General features: G+C 37.3%; 1 protein-coding gene across 1 annotated transcript in view; it reads right to left on the bottom strand.

Annotated features, from left to right (window-relative positions):
* Positions 1–349: 349 nt before the first annotated feature.
* Positions 350–17,472, bottom strand: part of SLC12A7 (solute carrier family 12 member 7) — a 70,112-nt gene continuing 52,989 nt past the window's right edge. The window contains exons 20-28 of the mRNA XM_031552686.1: positions 15,741–15,936; positions 15,235–15,404; positions 14,972–15,103; positions 12,905–13,012; positions 9,455–9,571; positions 7,469–7,650; positions 6,191–6,205; positions 1,677–1,810; positions 350–1,261 (exon numbers count right to left, since the gene is read on the bottom strand). Of these exons, the coding sequence (XP_031408546.1) occupies positions 1,170–1,261; positions 1,677–1,810; positions 6,191–6,205; positions 7,469–7,650; positions 9,455–9,571; positions 12,905–13,012; positions 14,972–15,103; positions 15,235–15,404; positions 15,741–15,936 (1,146 nt within the window). The 3' untranslated portion in view covers positions 350–1,169. The remainder of the gene's footprint in view (positions 1,262–1,676; positions 1,811–6,190; positions 6,206–7,468; positions 7,651–9,454; positions 9,572–12,904; positions 13,013–14,971; positions 15,104–15,234; positions 15,405–15,740; positions 15,937–17,472) is intronic.

The following is a 17,472-nucleotide window of genomic DNA, read 5'->3' as shown; positions in this document are numbered from 1 at the left end:
GGTACAAAGTTTGCAATATTCCAACATTGCCACCTTTGCTTCCAGTGCATAGAAGCTGATGTTCAGTTCCATACACAGCTTCCTGGTCGTAATAGACTGACTCACATAGATGAGCTGATGGAGCCACTGCTCATTTTGTGCTGTGACAGCAGTCCATAGCTATCTGGTACACAGCTTATCTTTTTTATCATTGCTAGCACTGCTGAAACACACCACCAAGCACCTCATTATGCTCACATCTACTGTTTGGTCTCCACAAATGTTCAGCAAGCAGCAATGAATGTCAACAGGTGCAATTTTTTTCCACAGCACTCAAACTATTTACTGAGTACAGATAACGCATCCAAGATTTTTTTTTTCAGAAAAACTTTATTTTCATAGCAGCACATGCATGCAACACTTATCAAAATACACACATTTGAAAATGAGATTACACTTCATTGGTCAGTTGTTTAGCAGTTGCTGTAATTTTATCTCCAGCAGGCGGCAATACTGCATCATCGAATTCCTATGACTTAGATTGTCATAATTGTGCAGTACTCCTCAAACTGCTAGTAGCTCATGTGAAAGAAACGATTGCCGCTTACTATTACTCTCACCTGGAGCCTTTAAATTCCTTGCCTGAAGTATTTTAAACAGAGAATGTTGTTTAAAACAGATGTGGCAAATAATAAACTTCAGGGGAATACTTTACAGTATGCAACAACATGTAAATTTGAGTACTTTTATACATTTGTAAATGAAGTTTCCTGAACTAGGGACTAACTCCCCATCAGAAGCAACATAGCAGCATCTTAGTAAGTGAGGAAGCAAACTTTTCCCTTTTATTTAGAAGCAGAACAAAGATTAAGAAAACAGAAGTTCCTTATATTTCTGTATGCTTAAAAATAACACAGTGTTACGATTTGTTGTTTCAGCACAGATTAACACATCATAATATACTATATATATCCTAATCCAGTCAGGATTTACTAATCCACTACAGAAGTGTTCTTTAAAACTACTTTTAAATATAACACTTTAGTAGGAAAACAACCACACCTCAATTTTCATTTTTCCCATGTGCTAGAGCTCTTAAATGAAGTTGCTCCAATTACATCTGATAGACTTTATACATTTTGTTCCCTTCATTCAAAAGAAAATTTAAAAAAAAAATGAAAAAAACAAGGTTAAGAATAAATGGTGATCACTTCACGTCCACTGCCTCGGACTAGGAGAACTCTGTCCAGACCTTCTGTTAGAACTTCCAAAAACTCCATGTCTGAAGTATTGTTAAGTCAAAGGATCACAGAACAGAAGCAAAACAGCTACAAATGACTCAAGAACTCTGATGTACAATTAAAAAGCACATTCATCAGGGAGCTTCCCCTTGACTGTCCCACTATGCTAGGGCACTTACACCTGTTTATTCAGGTGGAAGTGAGGATTAATTTAGGGGATTTCCATGGGAAAATATGTTATTCCACCCTAGTTACCCACAGAAAAGAAAAAAAAGTAATTTAAAGAACAAGTTAAAAATTGAGGAATTTCTTTTCAATTCAGTTGACAAAAATCGTGTGGTTGATAATTCCAAGTGTTGATAATGCTAGCTACTTTTTTTTTTTTTTGTAAAATCCAAACTAGACAACAGTAGAACCAAGTTCCAAGAAGTACACAAGCAGTAAAGTAAAGGATACAGTTTTCATCTCCTTTTCTGTTTTTAGGAGGTCCAGGCATATTCAGGAGAACTAGCTGAGCATGTTGTGATTTATTAAGCACCACTCCATTGAGCTTCACAGCAGTGTGCATTCTTCTTACATTTGACTGATTCCTAGCACACAAATATTTTTAGGTTCTGGCACAGTACTCACATATCTGAATTAATAAATTCAAGTGTATCTTATATATCTGAATTTATAAATTTAATCTAAAATGCATTTAATAATCTACTTCCATGGACATTGGTAGTCATATGTATTCCAAGTAAACGTGAGAAAGTGAGATACCTAGGCTTGAAAGATCTTTTTACTTCAAAATAGAAGTGACTGCATATCAACACGAAATGTTAAGTGGATTGCCAAAATGCACAACTCTTCCAATGGCCAGCTACATTTTACAAAGACAGACTTAACTGGAGTTAATTTTAGTTATACACCGAGAATCCTGCTTATTCAATTTCATAAAAATGTAACTGGATTTTTGCAAGAAATTTCAAATATTGAAGGAACTACAAAACCTCGAAACATCATAAGAGCTACAGAAATAAACTGGAACTCTGTTGTAGAGAACTTGCTTTAACAGGGGGGTTGGACTTGATCTCTTGAGGTCCCTTCCAACCCCTGCAATTCTGTGATTCCGTGAAAGATTACACTATGTTGTTGTGTACTGTATCAGACTTCATGTTCCCTTAAGAGGATTACTGCAAGGCTAGCAAAGAACATTCAGAAACAAAAAACTTATCGGGAAAAAATTTTGTTACACGGCATGTCTTAAGCAGGCAGCAGTAAACAATGAAGTGGAATTGAGCCCCTCCTGTCGTTATCAGTAAGGGGACAGTAGAAAAGAACAATTCCCTTCCTGTGTCCACAACAAAATCTTGGTTGTAAATCTGTGTAAAATGGGGAAACTGCTTAAACTTCAGGGATCTTTTTTTTATTCTAGCCTTCTATGACTTATTTTCTCTTCAGAAGAAAAAAAGCTTCCTTGTTGAGTTTCCTGAGGAAGTCATGCTGTTATTTATGTAACAAAATTAGCCAGAACTGGAAATGAGTCACATGAACGAGTGCAACAGAAACACCCAGTTATCAAAGACGTATACACTGTCCTAAAGCAGATCCTTTACAATTGAAGCAGTTGCTTCAAAAGGGAACTTAAGAAGCACATGGTGACAGCAGAGCTCAAGAGCAGAAGAACTGACAGGCTGACATAAAATGCATAACTATATCCCATGCAATTTTCTTAGCACTTATACTGCAAGACTAGTAGTTAAAGCATAATCCTGCTCCACTCTGCAGTGCTCACAGACTATCTTAGGTGAGGGAGTGGACTGGCAGGTTAGTAGCAGCAGGACACGAGACATCCTCTGAATTGCCTGACCGAGTCCATAAGGTTCTTTGAATTCCAGTAACAGCAGTCAAAAATGTAGCAGAAATGCTCCAGCATTGTTTCAGATGAGGAGAACAACAGAAATTATTGATATTACTATTCTATAGTTAAGCCCCATTTTCCTGTTAACGGCTGTTCCCTTCATACAGCACATCTTGGAGTGTATATTTATCCCTAGTGTTGCAGGTGCAAATAAAGAAGAAAAAAGATGAAAAATGGAAGACTGAAAACTTAGTGGTCAATGGAGAGCAATCCCATCAATTCCAGTTCTCCTTAAAAAAGACAGTAACATTTCCAAAGCTAAGTTTATCAGTCTGCCCTGGGGTATTTCCTGTCATGAGAGAGGCCATACGTCCCAAACAAGTACAAACTGTATATAGAACACATATAGAACAACACAATACTTGAAGGTCAGCTTTTCAAAGGCAGAACAGCATCTTGATAAGAACTACGAGGAGAGAGACAAAAGTATTTAACTGAAGAGATGTACAAGTCCTGAAATTCTCTTAAAATACAGATAAAATACAGGGGAAACGGGGAGAGCATAAATGTGTGGTGGAGCAGGCAGGATTTCAGTGCTGAAATAAATGGTCAAATTGTTCACTGTGTACAGTGTGAACTAAGGCAAAGTTAGCTTTCAAACACTGGCTGAACAGAAGTCGTACATGGAACACAGTGTAAGCTTCCTAGTTTTCTTAAGCTGCTCCAACTGGCAAATGTACAAAAAGAAGCCAACACTGACCTCCGAAAAAAAAAAAAAAAGCCCAGCAATCTTAAGCTGGTTCTACCCAAGTACAAAGAGAGATGCAATGTCCAAAAGCGCAGCAACCATGTGCACTGATAAAGGCAAGCCTTCTTTGCTCTGAAGACAGAATGGTCCGCAATCATAAAGGCTACAGTTCAAGCTGGAGTGTCTGTACCACCTACAGCGGCACTGTTCGATGCCTCTACCCAGACACAGTGGCTGAAGGGGAAGTACAGGAAACAACTAGAACTTCTTCTGTAGGCACAGGGAGCAGATCTGCTTGCAAGAAGCGTGCCCAGACAGTAATCTCCTGCAGCAGGTAGCTGAGCATCAATAGGCAGCGAGAAATTCACACATCAGGGAACCTGAGAATGAGTTATGTGTTTCCATGCACAGTCTGCATCAGACCTACAACCAGAAACTCCCCCTCAGAAATACACTGAAAGAAACACTCAAAACACAAAAATGTAAGCTCATTATGGCAAGGACCTGTAGGAAGGAGGATGAGACCTTCCCTGCTGCCTAAGATGCCCTTGCAGAACTACTTCACTGCTCTAAAGACTGCAGAGGAAGGACCCATCATGTCACAGCAGACTCCAGTGTCAACTGAGACACTTGGTCTGTTCCCAGTATACCGAACAGTGCAAACAAAAAAGTATTATGGGTGATCGTCATAGGGGTTTCTCTTTCGTGGCAAGTGGAAGCACCCATTTGCCAACCTGATTTAATCTCAACAGAGGCTTGCAGCATATCAGGGACTCACATTAGGAACATTACCAGGAGATTACCAAGCTTTAAATAGCCCACACAGCTATACACTGATGTTTTTTCACATGGGCATCAATTACTGTCAGGAGCATCCCAGTCATGTCATGAAGGGCTACAAGAACCCCTCTGAGCAACTGCAAAATGCTCTTCGAGCACACAGTTTTCTCTTTGATCCTACCAGTCAAAGGAAAAGGCTTTGAAAGGGCTATTTTAATCTGGCAGATCAGTGATGGCTGCAGGACTAATGTTACAGCCAGGGATTTGGCTTTTTAGACCACAGTTCTCTTTAAGAAACCTGGTTTACTGGGCACAGAGGTATTCCACCTGTCAGAGAAGTGCATCTTTGGTTATGGGCTTGTCAACAAGGTATATTTGGTATTATGATGAGAGTTTACTGCAGATCACCCAACTAGGTGGAAGAGGAAGAAGACAAATTCTATAAGCAACTAGAAGACACACAGTCACAAGTCCTTGTGTATCAGATGGGTGGGTTTCTGAAAGGTAAGTCCTGCCTGACTAAACTGATCTCCTCCAACAACAAGGTGATCTGCCTAGAAGGTGAGGAGAAGGATGTGGCTATTGTTAGTGAAAATTTTAGTGAAGTATTTTGACAGCTGACAACTTTATTCTCCTGGATATTAATTTACTCAAGCATGTGCAGAAAAGACTATCGTAGCTGGTGAAAGGACTACAAAACACGACTTCTGTGGACTGGCTGTGGAAACTGGGATCGCTACAATTAGAGGAAAGGAGGCTGAGGATAGATGTCATCTGTCTCTACAATTATCTGAAAGGAAGGTGTCAGTCTCCTTCCTCTGGTTACAGTGACAGAGTGCGAGAAACTGCACCATGGGACATTTACATTGGATTTTTGGAAAAATTTTCTCATGGTGAGTGTGGTCAAGCACTAGAATGCATTGCCCAGGAAAGTGGGGATTCCTCATCCCTGGAAGTATTTGAAAGTGGCACTAATGGGACTCAGTAGGCTAGGCTGACAGCTGAACTTGATATCTTGAAAATATTTTCCCCAACATAAAAGATTCTTTGATACTGTGATTCAATTCTTTAATTTTCATCTGCTTGTGTCACACCCAATGTATATCATACATGCAGAGTAGAAAAGCCAGAATTGGCACTCAGTGAAAAGTTAAAGCTCTTTCTGATACAACTACCTGGACCACGAAGATGAAATTTGTTACTTGAGGGAATATTTTTTCTAGACTAAGTATATATTCAGTTTTTAGGGGTAGTTAATTAGAAAACTAAATATTACTCTGGTGGAGAAGAACACTCAAGTCTTGCATTCTTACAGAAACTGAAGTAATTCCTACAGAAACTAAAGTAATTCCTCTGTAACTTACCTTGAAAAGAAAACTGATAACATTTACACACACACAAAAAACAAGCCATTAACAGGTCATGATGCAAACTGTTTTTCAGTGATAAGTGCTAAAGCACAGCATAGAAAACAACATACAAATCAATACACAAACAGCAAATCATGGCTTAGGAACATGCAGACAAAGTACAACACCACAAGAGCCAGGGAACAAAGCCTAAATTGCTTAAATGAAAGGAAATGTAGAAACTTACAGATTTCCCCATTCTCTATATGGAAGGGAAGCAAATGCATAAAAAGTTATTTTTATAGCATCGAGTACATATTAATTCACCAATATTAATAATTGTACAAGCACATCAAGTTCAAACTGTAATTTATACTCCCAATGATATGTAGTAGTTTCTAAATAAGAGTAGTTGAAGTCTACACTATGCACAGTTCTTAAGAAATAGGAGGAAATCTTTACAGGATCCTATTTTAAAAAAACTAAACACGCAACAACAAAAAAACTCCTAAGAATGAGACAATAATGAAGCCCAGAATAAAACAAAATAAAGGTATTCTAGAAGGTGATGGCTTCATTTTGCAAGGTGTCTGGAATTTGCAAAAGGTAAGCTCTTCCAATGAGTATGGAACAAATCCACAAAGCAACTTGGAATCTTAAGTACATCTAGAAGTAGTTAAATCCACCTATAAGTCCTCAATTTAAGATACTTCCTTTAAACATTAAATGTCCTTTGCCATTCACAGTTTCGCTTTAAGTATGTATGAAAATTGGCTAGCCCATGCCTAGAACTCCTTTCTTCCAGGACTCGGAAAAGATGCACGTGTGCAACTTGAACCACAAAAAAAAGAAGGAAGTGAATAAGCTGATGTCCTTTCTTTAGTTATGTATGCCTACTAAATCAGGCCTGACAGGCCTGAGTAGCTCGTGTTGAGTAAGTGTCTTCTGTTTGAAAAAGACATTAAGGAATATAACAGTTTTGCCAGAAAAGACTGAATACATCAAAACATACATATAAAGCAGTATAAAACTTGTGCCTGCATACTTAATTTACAGGATGAAGGCCTAATGTCTTTTTCAAGAAGAAACAACCATATAAACTAAATATTTTGAAAAATTCATATCTGCTTCTTTGTACTTGCTGTATCCCCCCCCCCCAAAAAAAAAAAATTAAAGCAAATAATACACAATAATTAGGTATTTCGAGGAAGGAAACAAAACACTTCAATCAAGAAGCTGAAAATCTTAAAAGCCTGACATATTTGATCTTCATTCATAACATTCTAGTAAATATTTTAGGTCCGTATTAACTATTTATTAGAAACACTGTTACTCCACCCAGCCCATCTCACAAGGATGGCATTTAAGCCAAGTTCATGGAAAGATAATATGTTCACTCAATTTCAAATAAACCAGAATCTCTTGAAAACAGACTATAGAAGGGCAACAAAAACACACCTACAGAAAGCAAACAAGAAAATCCCCTACAAAAAATACAAGCTTCAACCACCACATGTGTACTTACGGCTTCATGCTGAAAATATCTTTAAAACCTGACACATTTGTGTCTTTGTTTTTATGCTTTTCAGCTACAAACTTCTCTTTAGTCCAGGTCATTTGCACTTTTTCTGGCATGGCAGCAGCCACACTTGTTTTGACAGCTGGAGCTGAGCGTGAGGCTGTGTTTCTGTCATGGATCAACTGAGCCTGGCCACACACAGAAAAAAAATAAAATTGTAGGTTACAGGTTATTAATTCCTTGAAATGCAATTTCACTGCAGTGTAGCAAAAGAAGGAAAAAAAGAGTACCTTATTTTGAGAACAAATATGAGACAAACATCAGTGTTTTGGCACTGGCATGAAAGGAAATTGCTTATACAAGTCTAGTTATTTATGTATGCAGAACTACTTCCAAGCTGGGATATGATTTTTATAACATATTGAATAGTTTGAATCCAGTTTGAGGTTACTCATTTAATATCAGGGGCTTCTGCCAGTGAACAGCTTGAAGGATAATGCACTATCAGTTATTCTTAACTTGCTCTGACACTGGTGTAACACTGTAGTTTCCATCAAAAACAGAAGAAGTTCAGTACCTTAGACTCTTACAATTTGAATGAATTGGCATTAGGGGAGCGATGATTGGTTTTGTGGTGTTTTTCTTGGTTGGAGTTTTTATTTTGCTTATTTTTAAAGTTTTAATAGTTTCGAACTCTCCGCAGTGACTTGTCAAATCATGAACTGAGTCCCCTATTCTATTCAAGAGCTTCAAGTACTCACTTTGGTTCCTCCATACATGTGGAGACATACTCAGGAGAATGAGAACATACTCAGGAGAATTGATTTTCTTCAGTCACAATGACACGAATAAAATTAAAGCAAATAAGAGAACTGTTTTCCATCTCTAAATACTGATTCCCCCAGCAGTTCATGGATTGTAATTTCACCTGTTTTTAGCAGTCTAGGAGCTCCTAAGTTTTTTCTAAATTATTTCTCTAGTTCCTAGTCTGACCTTGAGGATTCCCAAATCCTAGAGTTCAATTCTGTGGTTCACATATAAACACCTATTTGTCTGATGGTCTTCATACCTCCCGGAAGACTAAATGAAGAGTCAAGTCTACCAATCAGAAGTTACTGTGAATACAGCAGCAATTCTTATAATAGAAAAAGTTAACAAATTCATGCAGATTCATGCTTCGGGGCAGTAACCAACGTACTAAAACTAACAACTGTGAGGTGAGTTCAATTGTGCTTTAACAGAAACTAGAGACAGGCCCAAGAAAAAATCTGGGCCTACAGCACATATAAAATTGCATATATAAAGAAGGCACACTTTTGTCAGTGCTACTTTGTAGCCAAATTAATTACATAGAATAAAACATTCTTCTCACACTACATACAAGAAGGGAAACAAAGGAGTACACCACTTCTACAAACTAGGCACTGAATCTTCCGAGATAAGCAACACTTCAAGTGCACACTGAAAGCGTTAATTACAGCAGTCCATTTAATTTCAAACTCTCTATGTAGGAAAGTAGTTATGACACTTACGGAGTAATAGTTGCATATCAATATGCAAAGAAATCTTTTCTACTTACGAAAATCCTAATACATCTATACAGACTTAGAAAATTCAGCACTTCAGTACAGCAACTATAAAGAAAAAACAATGCTCTGAAAGCATGAAATATTAATCTAACACCCACTATTAACATTTTTAAGAGAAGAAACAAATATTTATGCTTTTAAGAAAAACAGATACTCTCAGATAACAAATATTTCTTTTATGGAAACTAATTGTGACAAAATAAAGATGTCATCACTGTCACAAACATCATCTAGAGAAAGATGGTGTTTACCTAAAGAAAGGTACAATTAAGAGAGTACTAAAAGTTTATGAAGGACTGCTTTAAGGGCAACGAAAGGAACTTGTTCATTTCTAGTCTGGTTTGCAATAGTGGCACTTCAAGCGTTGCAATGGAAAAACCTACAGAGTACTACTTCTAGCTACCTCCTCCTTTTCATAATCATTATTCAGCAGTGCCTGTACATCTTGGCCAATGGACTGTGGACTAGAGCAGCTTTTTCTTCTGACAGAACCTCGAGATTCATCAGTGATGCTCTGAATCTGGGACAAAAAGGTTACCAATGACAAAAAAAGAGCCTAAGAAATAAATAAGATGACTGTATCATTCAAAATTAAAATTGCCTTTATTTAAACAGGCCTTAGGTTGTAATAAACTTGGTTTGTTTTCACAAGCATGATATTTGTTATACACACGTATATTGTGGGGTTCTTTTCATAAATAACTGCTAACAGTTTCAAAGTCTCTACATAGAGATTTTGTAAAACGTGATATTAAATACTTTTGTACGAGTACTCAAATACACATGCATGAAAGTCTCATCCTTTCTTACATGCGATGATTCAGACGAACAGGTTTCATTCACTCAATCAAAACATGGACAAAACATAAACAGATGGAAAAACTGCTTTTCAGCTCTAAATATTGATTTATTCCCCAACAGTTCACTAACTGTTTAATTTTCCCACATTTCTCTCAATCTTACCTAGCAGCAACAATCTACATAGCACCAATTACGTGGAACAATTCAATACAAAGCAGAGCTGTGATGGATGACTACTTTTTCACATATTTCACATAATTGCTACTTGGCCCAAAAGTTAGGACTAGTCACAGAAGGAAGACAACTGCAATCAAATGAAGTAGCAACAAACTGAATCTGCTTCTACAGTTTCTTTCATATTTGCAGAAATATTATCAAACTGAATAAATGTCTGACATATGCACCTAAGTCTGCAGATCGTAAGCTCTGTAGGCATTTGTTGTGTTTACACTTAGATAGAAGAAAGCTTTCTCAAAACTAATAAGAATAGAAAAGAGTAAACAAAAGGAAGAAATGCCGGGTTTCAATTCCACAAGAAAACCCAGCCATCACAGGGTCAAGACCAAACAAAGCTCCTTTAAAAACAAGTGAGAAAAAAGGGGATGGGCAAGAATGATTACTCAGATATAGGAACAGGCCTATGTGAAGAACGGCAAAGAACACTGTACAAGTTCTCTTTGTATAGGTTTAAACCTGGTCTGAAGATGTACAAACACAAAAGGAAGGATAAAATACTAAATTTGTTGGTAACAAGAAACAACAGAACTACATGCATTACTCAAAAAGCTGGAACATTACTGCAGTGCTAACCTGAGGAAAGGTTGAGGGAATTGGGCTTATTTAGCTTGGAGAAGAGAAGGCTGTGGGGAGACCTCATTGTGGCCTTCCAGTACTTGGAGGGAGTGTATAAACAGGAGGGGAACAGCTGTTTATGAGGGTGAATAGTGATAGGACAAGGGGAAATGGTTTTAAACTGAGACAGGGGAGGTTTAGATTGGATATTAGGAGGAAGTTTTTCACCCAGAGGGTGGTGAGGCACTGGAACAGGTTGCCCAAGGAGGCTGTGGATGCCCCATCCCTGGAGGCATTCAAGGCCAGGCTGGATGTGGCTCTGGGCAGCCTGGTCTGGTGGTTGGTGATCCTGCACATAGCAGGGGGTTGGAACCAGATGAGCATTGTGGTCCTTTTCAACCCAGGGCATTCTATGATTCCATGATACTAAAGAGAAAACTATTTTAGAGACTATCATAAAACTTGAGCGAGGCAAAATAAAATATCCTAATCAGAAACAAAAGATGAATTATTCTTTATTATCATTCCTGAATAAAGAATGCACAAGAGGACAAATAATACTGGTTGTTGAAATACCAAGATACAAAGAAAGAAACTGAAACTATAATGGTGATGGTTACATTCAGACAGAAATGAGTAATAAAAACAATAGAGAATAGGGTAGAGGAGGAGAAAAGAAAGGATTGAAAGTTTTCAGGCGACCACCACTCTGGAATAGTGCAGATTCCAATTAAATCACAGAGCCAAGGAAGTCTTTTGTCTTCACTACAAATTCGTAAGCTGTAGATTATAGAGCCCTACAGTATCCTTAGGTTGCCTGTACAGTTTTCATAAGGAAACTAAATCCTAGAGCCTGCTGTAGATTGATTGATCACTCAACTTCACTGGAAAATTGTTTGTGTGGTCAATAATTCAAAGCAAGAAATGAGAAAGATTAAAAAATGTTTACTAAAGAAATACAGGAGAGGTCTTTTTTTTTACTAAAAAGGCATTACATAGGCTTGGTTCAAAAGACAACTGAGAAAGAAAGGAGGATGTACAGCCATGTATTAACATAGCATTACAAGGCATCTTTAGGAATTTGTAGGAAATCCTACAAATAGGTGAAGAGTAAATAAAGATAAAAACAAAGGAAATGCACAGACATTAAGAATTAACGCCAAAAAACAAAGCTTAGCTGTAAAATAAGCTACAATTTTTATTAGACAAAAAAAATCTAGTTATTTCATAAATGAGCAGTTTAACCCAGTAAAGATATTTTCTTTAGCACAGGACAGAAATACCACAAATGACAGAAATGCCAAAATATTTAATAACTTTTACACCACTAAAAAGTGTTAGTAGTAGTTAGTAGAATAAATGAATGGATGGAGAGAAGCACTGATCAAAAAAGAAAAATGATCATATTTTACAAGTTACAAATACTGGGGAAAACTGCATGAAGTTTGTTATTACAGAATGCAAAACATCACTACAAACTAGCATGAGCAGGAGAAGAGCAAACATGTAGGATTATAGGTTAGTGTTCTGCTAACAAAGACACAAAATTGCTTCTGACAGGTACTTGGCAATACTAGGTAAAGTATTCACAGATAGGCCAATAGACACATACAGAAAAAGCATCTAGCTCACCCAGCTGGTGAAGGGGCTCTCTGACTATACAGCATTCTTCCTCAGAAAGCTGCCTAGGTCCAACAGATGATCTCCCTTCTGTGGCTGGCCCTTACATGAGCACAGGGTGCCTCCATCCTGGTCCACCCCTTCTGGTCACACAAGGAGCACAGGTACAAACAGTTTGCCTGTGCTCCCTGGGCCAGACAAACCCCTTCACCAGGTGCTCAATCACCAGTTCAAGCTATGACCTAACCATTTCCCTACAGATACTCAGCCTAATTTTGGCTCCAGGAAGTAAGCTAAACAAAAAAACTAATTGTTCCAGTTAAATAATCATATATCAATAAGCATTATTTATCTCAATCTTGGAAGTGTTCCAAATATACTACACACTGCCGCTCAAATACCTGCACTAAGCTTAACAAAAAGAACTGGAAAACTCTAGAAACTTTTATCCAAATGCAAAAGGAGTTATGTTTAAGATTCTTTTATTCTTGTAAGTGAAACTTGCTGCAGAGAAAGTAACATAGAATGCAGTTATAAAAGCTTTTGACTTCTTAGAAACAGATTAAAAATCTTGGATTAAAAGCAACAAATTAATTTTTAGATTTTTCATAGCATATCTTGCCAAGATAGAAGTTCCTACCTCTCTTTCCCTTTCATTTTTTGATAGCTGCATCTGTTTTAGCATCTGGGATCGCTGTTCCATCATTAGTGTCTTCTCATATGTGAATGCAGAAATATCATTTTCAAACTGCAAAAATGATTGATGTAAGAAATATCAGAAGTACTACTCAAAAAAAAAAAAAAAAGGACAATCAAATACATTTAGACACTTGTACCCCACTTATTCTTGCATTCATTGAACCCTGGATTCATTAATGGCTTTAGAGTAATCCCAAGAGTATATTTCACTGATCATTTCTGTTACCGAAGATTAAGCTTTAAGAATGAAGACAGTCTTCTACCATTAACTATTATACAATACCAACAGCAATGTAATATCAGCTGAATTTGAGATTCATATGACAGATTTTCCATTGTTCTGTTCCAATATATCTACAGAAACAAGTAGCTGTTTGTTTAAACTATCTGCACTGCAGAGTGCAGAGCAAGTTTGCATAATAGTGTCTTTGAAAACAGTCTAGAGTTACAACATAACACACTGTCCTTTCTGGGGTGAGAAATGTTTACAAAGAAGCACTAATGAAGCAACTTCAGCATATATTCCACCTGGAGTCCAGTTCTGGGATCCACGACACAATGAGGATATCAAGCTGTTGGAGCGGGTCCAGAGGAGGACCACGAAGATGAGGGCTGAAGTACCTTCCTTGTAAGGACAGGATGAGGGAGCTGGGGCTCTTCAGCCTAGAGAAGGCTCAGGGAGGACCTTATAGCAGCCTTCCAGTACCTGAAGAGGGCCTACAGGAAAGCTGAATAGGGACTTTTTGTAAGGGCACGTAGTGACAGGACAAGGGGAAATGGCTTTAAACTGGAAGAGGGTAGATTTAGACTAGATATCAGGAAGAAATTCTTTACTGTGAGGGTGGTGAGACACTGGAGACGCTGTGGATGCCCCTACCCTGAGAGGTCTGTGTTCAAGGCCAGACTGGATAGCACTTTGTGCAACCTGGTTAATGAACGTCCTGACCTACAGCAGGGGGGTTGGAGCTACATGATCTTAAAGGTCCCTTTCAATCTAAGACACTCTATGATTCTCAGATCTAAATCTAAAATATATCTTAGAGCTCTTACTGATGTCATTGACATTTAAAGTATTTCTTACAATTTGGAAGATTCCTGTGCTTAAATATAGGCAAGATAGGCAACACCATTGTGCTTCCTATGGTAATCTGCTTAAAATGTAACTAAGGCAGTCTTTTAATGGCACTCAATCTTTCAAGCTTCTTTCACCTGTGCATGCCACAGGTATTTATGTTAAATGATTCTTACAACAGTCTAAATTTGTTTTATGGTATGATAAACATTTTTGAGAGGTAAGCTGGCTCAAAAAGCTCCTAAGAACACCAGGTCCTCTTCATTCCACTTCAGCTGAGGGCGTAGAAGATATGTTTAGTCTTAGCAATGGAAATGAAATCACGCTTTTCCTTATCTGCCAAATGAGTGTGCAGGTTACAGCTTTACCTCTTTCTTTTTATCAGGCTATAACCAGTGTTTAAAAAAGAAGGAAAAAAGTTATGAAATTCAATTTGTCACAATTTGAACTGTGAATCCATAGCTATGTAGTCTTGTTGTTCATTGCCAAAAAAACTGACAGTGCCACAGAGGCCCGAGATTCTTTATTCTAGAGATATATTTGTACATCAGCTGGAGAAATGTATGTTAGTCACGTCAGCAATTACTAGTAAGAGATTATTATTAGGGACTAAGTATATTCAGTCTTCTATTTCAGGGTCCACCTCTATGAATTCAGGCTTTTACCTTCTTGAATGAACTGTATCTACAGACTAACCTTCATAAAGTAAGTATTAATGCATATCAAAATTACTCACCTCTAATTGACACACCATTAAACTCACTACCATATACTCTGGCATTACGGCATGGTATGATATTACTGTGTTAAGAAACAACTTCTTATTCTTGGTGGGACTGAAGTCTTGCATTTCTTACAGCATTGTAGTTGGGCTAACATGCTCGTTTTCCAAGTTTAGTCCTAATTTCAGCTTAAAAAAAGAATGTAGCAACATACCATTTCAACAACTTCCACTTCAGCATTCAGACGAAGATGGTACAAGAACATCTGAAGATCTTTCTTCATTTGGATGCTGTTATCATCCATTTGAGCAACCGTGAAGATACGCATTTTACATTTTCTCCAAACCTAGCCAAAAATAATTTATTTTTAACTGTTCATATTACAGTGATTGCAGACTTTGAGCATATTTCATTGGAGAGCTCTATGAAGACCTGTTTTAAGAAAATGGAATCCAAGCTGTTTCTTATTGTACTTGCCTTGTGTTGACGAAGAAGAAAAGGCAGCAACATCAACATTCCACCATCATGAACAATCCACCAGACGTCTATGTTTCCTTCAGTAAAACGTTCTTGATTTGTTGGAAACAAGTCAATGTTTTTAGCCACCAATAAAGCTTGCTGAGCTGCTGTTGTTTCTCGTACAGTGTCTGCAGGGGAAAATAAGACATATGATCAAGGACTTCTAGTTTTCATTCACAATGTTTGTTTTTGTTTTAAATTCAAAAGCTTAAATCTACCCAAATTCTGCCTCTGTTGAAAGAAGACATCCTGGCTTTAGTGAATAATCTGCTTAAGAGGAAAAGAGAAATCAATGGTTAAAGAGACTGAGGACTAAGAAAACCCACTCCACATTAAGTCCGAATTCAGGAAGTACTGAATGTCAACTGGATATACAGCTTCACATCTTTTTTTTCCCCAAACAGCAAATAAATCAGTCATATAGTTGTCTTACAATTGTGTAAGAGAAATTAAAAAACAAATACCAACAAAATTTTTCCAAGAGAAGTGATTTTCTGTCTGCTTCCAGGACTGTGGCCATGCCATCAAAACTGTATTGTGTTTCATTCCTCCTAGGCCAGCTGACTGAATTAAATGTGATATTCCATCTCTGAAACTAGGAGATACCACAATCTGGCAAAATCCTTTAGTCTTTTCGACTCCCATTAAAGCTTTAACATTCTGTGGAAAAAGAAGATTACACATGAGGAAATCAGTCATCAACACAGATAATAAATACCATAAAGAGTAACAGTAAATATAAGCAAAACATTAGATATTAACATACAACCAGCAAGATGCCACTCTAATTCCCTAACAGTGAATATGATCCTACAATTAAAACCTCAAATAACAATACATAAGACACCAGAGGCTTTTCATTTGTTTAGTTATTTAGTCTTTTACTTCCAAAAGAAGATATGAATAAAAACACATTGACAAAGCTTTATTTATTTATTTATAAAGCTAATAAATATTGCTTCTGGTGAAGCCAAAACTTTATTGATTGATAAAAAACATTTTTATGGGATTGCAGATCCTTTCTTTTGGAATTGGAAGGGTTTGGGAAATGGGATGCCAGGGACTTCGAGAGTCCTTGAGAGCTCTGATGCTAAGAGGATGATTCCATATTTATCCACTCCCAATATGGTAAAAAGAGACGTGCAGACTATCAGAATCAATGGCTGAACAATGACAAAAACTGACTATATTTAAATCCCATACTCCTCGATTTCAGTATGGCTCTCCTTCATTTAAACACTGACATAGACACATAACCAAATAATTTGTAAACACCATTCAAAACAGTATCAAGGTTGGGCAGGAAACAGTTTTGTCATTACCCATGCTCTCCAATAGCACGACTTTAAAAATCCCATCATTAATGATTTGCATGGAAGTTCACCACAGTTTCCAAAGAAAACACTGAAGCAACAAAACTTGGAATTTTGGCAAGCATCAAAATACTCAGGTTTGCTGTTGTTTGTTTTTTAGGTAAATCATTCAGAAGTTCAAAGGGATAGCTGTTTTTGAGCTCACAAAATAACAATAAGCAGATGCAATAGCACTAAAACATTCCTATATTCTTTGAGCTGAAGCTGCCTGACCACACAAAGACTCCCCCTTGAAAAGTGCAATTGCAGGAGAAGCCCTATAAAGCACCAGTAGGGAGACATTTGATTACAGACCACCTGGTGCAAGCTTAGTGTGTCTCGCATGAGAAATTTTGTTTTGTATAGAAAAAAGTCTTCAAAGAATTTGATAGTAAAGCTAACGGATCTGCCTGTCCAAACAGTATCTGTAGGGGCATATCAGTTTAAATGCTTGGTTTTAGTCATTTCTCTTGAAAAAGAAAAAAAAAAAAGATTTTCCACAAGTCTTCTAGAAACACTATTTTCTAGCTGAAAATTTCCAAAAATCAGTAAGCCTTTCAGACACTCAGTCCTTTGAGATGTCTTCATTTCTATCTTAAAAGCAACAGTTGACTTTGCCACCAGCAGGTTTAACTTCTTAGAGGATCATGGGGATTAGGTTTCCCTTAAATTCATTTCCAGCTCTCAGATCTATTTCTGAGATATCAGGTCTGAATAATTCACAGGAATCTTTATGTAGAGTTGAAAAATTCTTCAACTGAAACAGCAGACATTTCAACTGATTCTCATTTCCATTAACCATTCTGAAAGACATGATGGCTAAAAAAGCAAAAAAATACAAAAA

Source organism: Meleagris gallopavo, chromosome 3 (assembly GCF_000146605.3).
Source record: "Meleagris gallopavo isolate NT-WF06-2002-E0010 breed Aviagen turkey brand Nicholas breeding stock chromosome 3, Turkey_5.1, whole genome shotgun sequence".
NCBI lineage: Eukaryota > Metazoa > Chordata > Aves > Galliformes > Phasianidae > Meleagris > Meleagris gallopavo.
The sequence above is the reverse complement of the archived record's forward strand: the minus strand, read 5'-3'. Positions and strand labels throughout refer to the sequence as shown.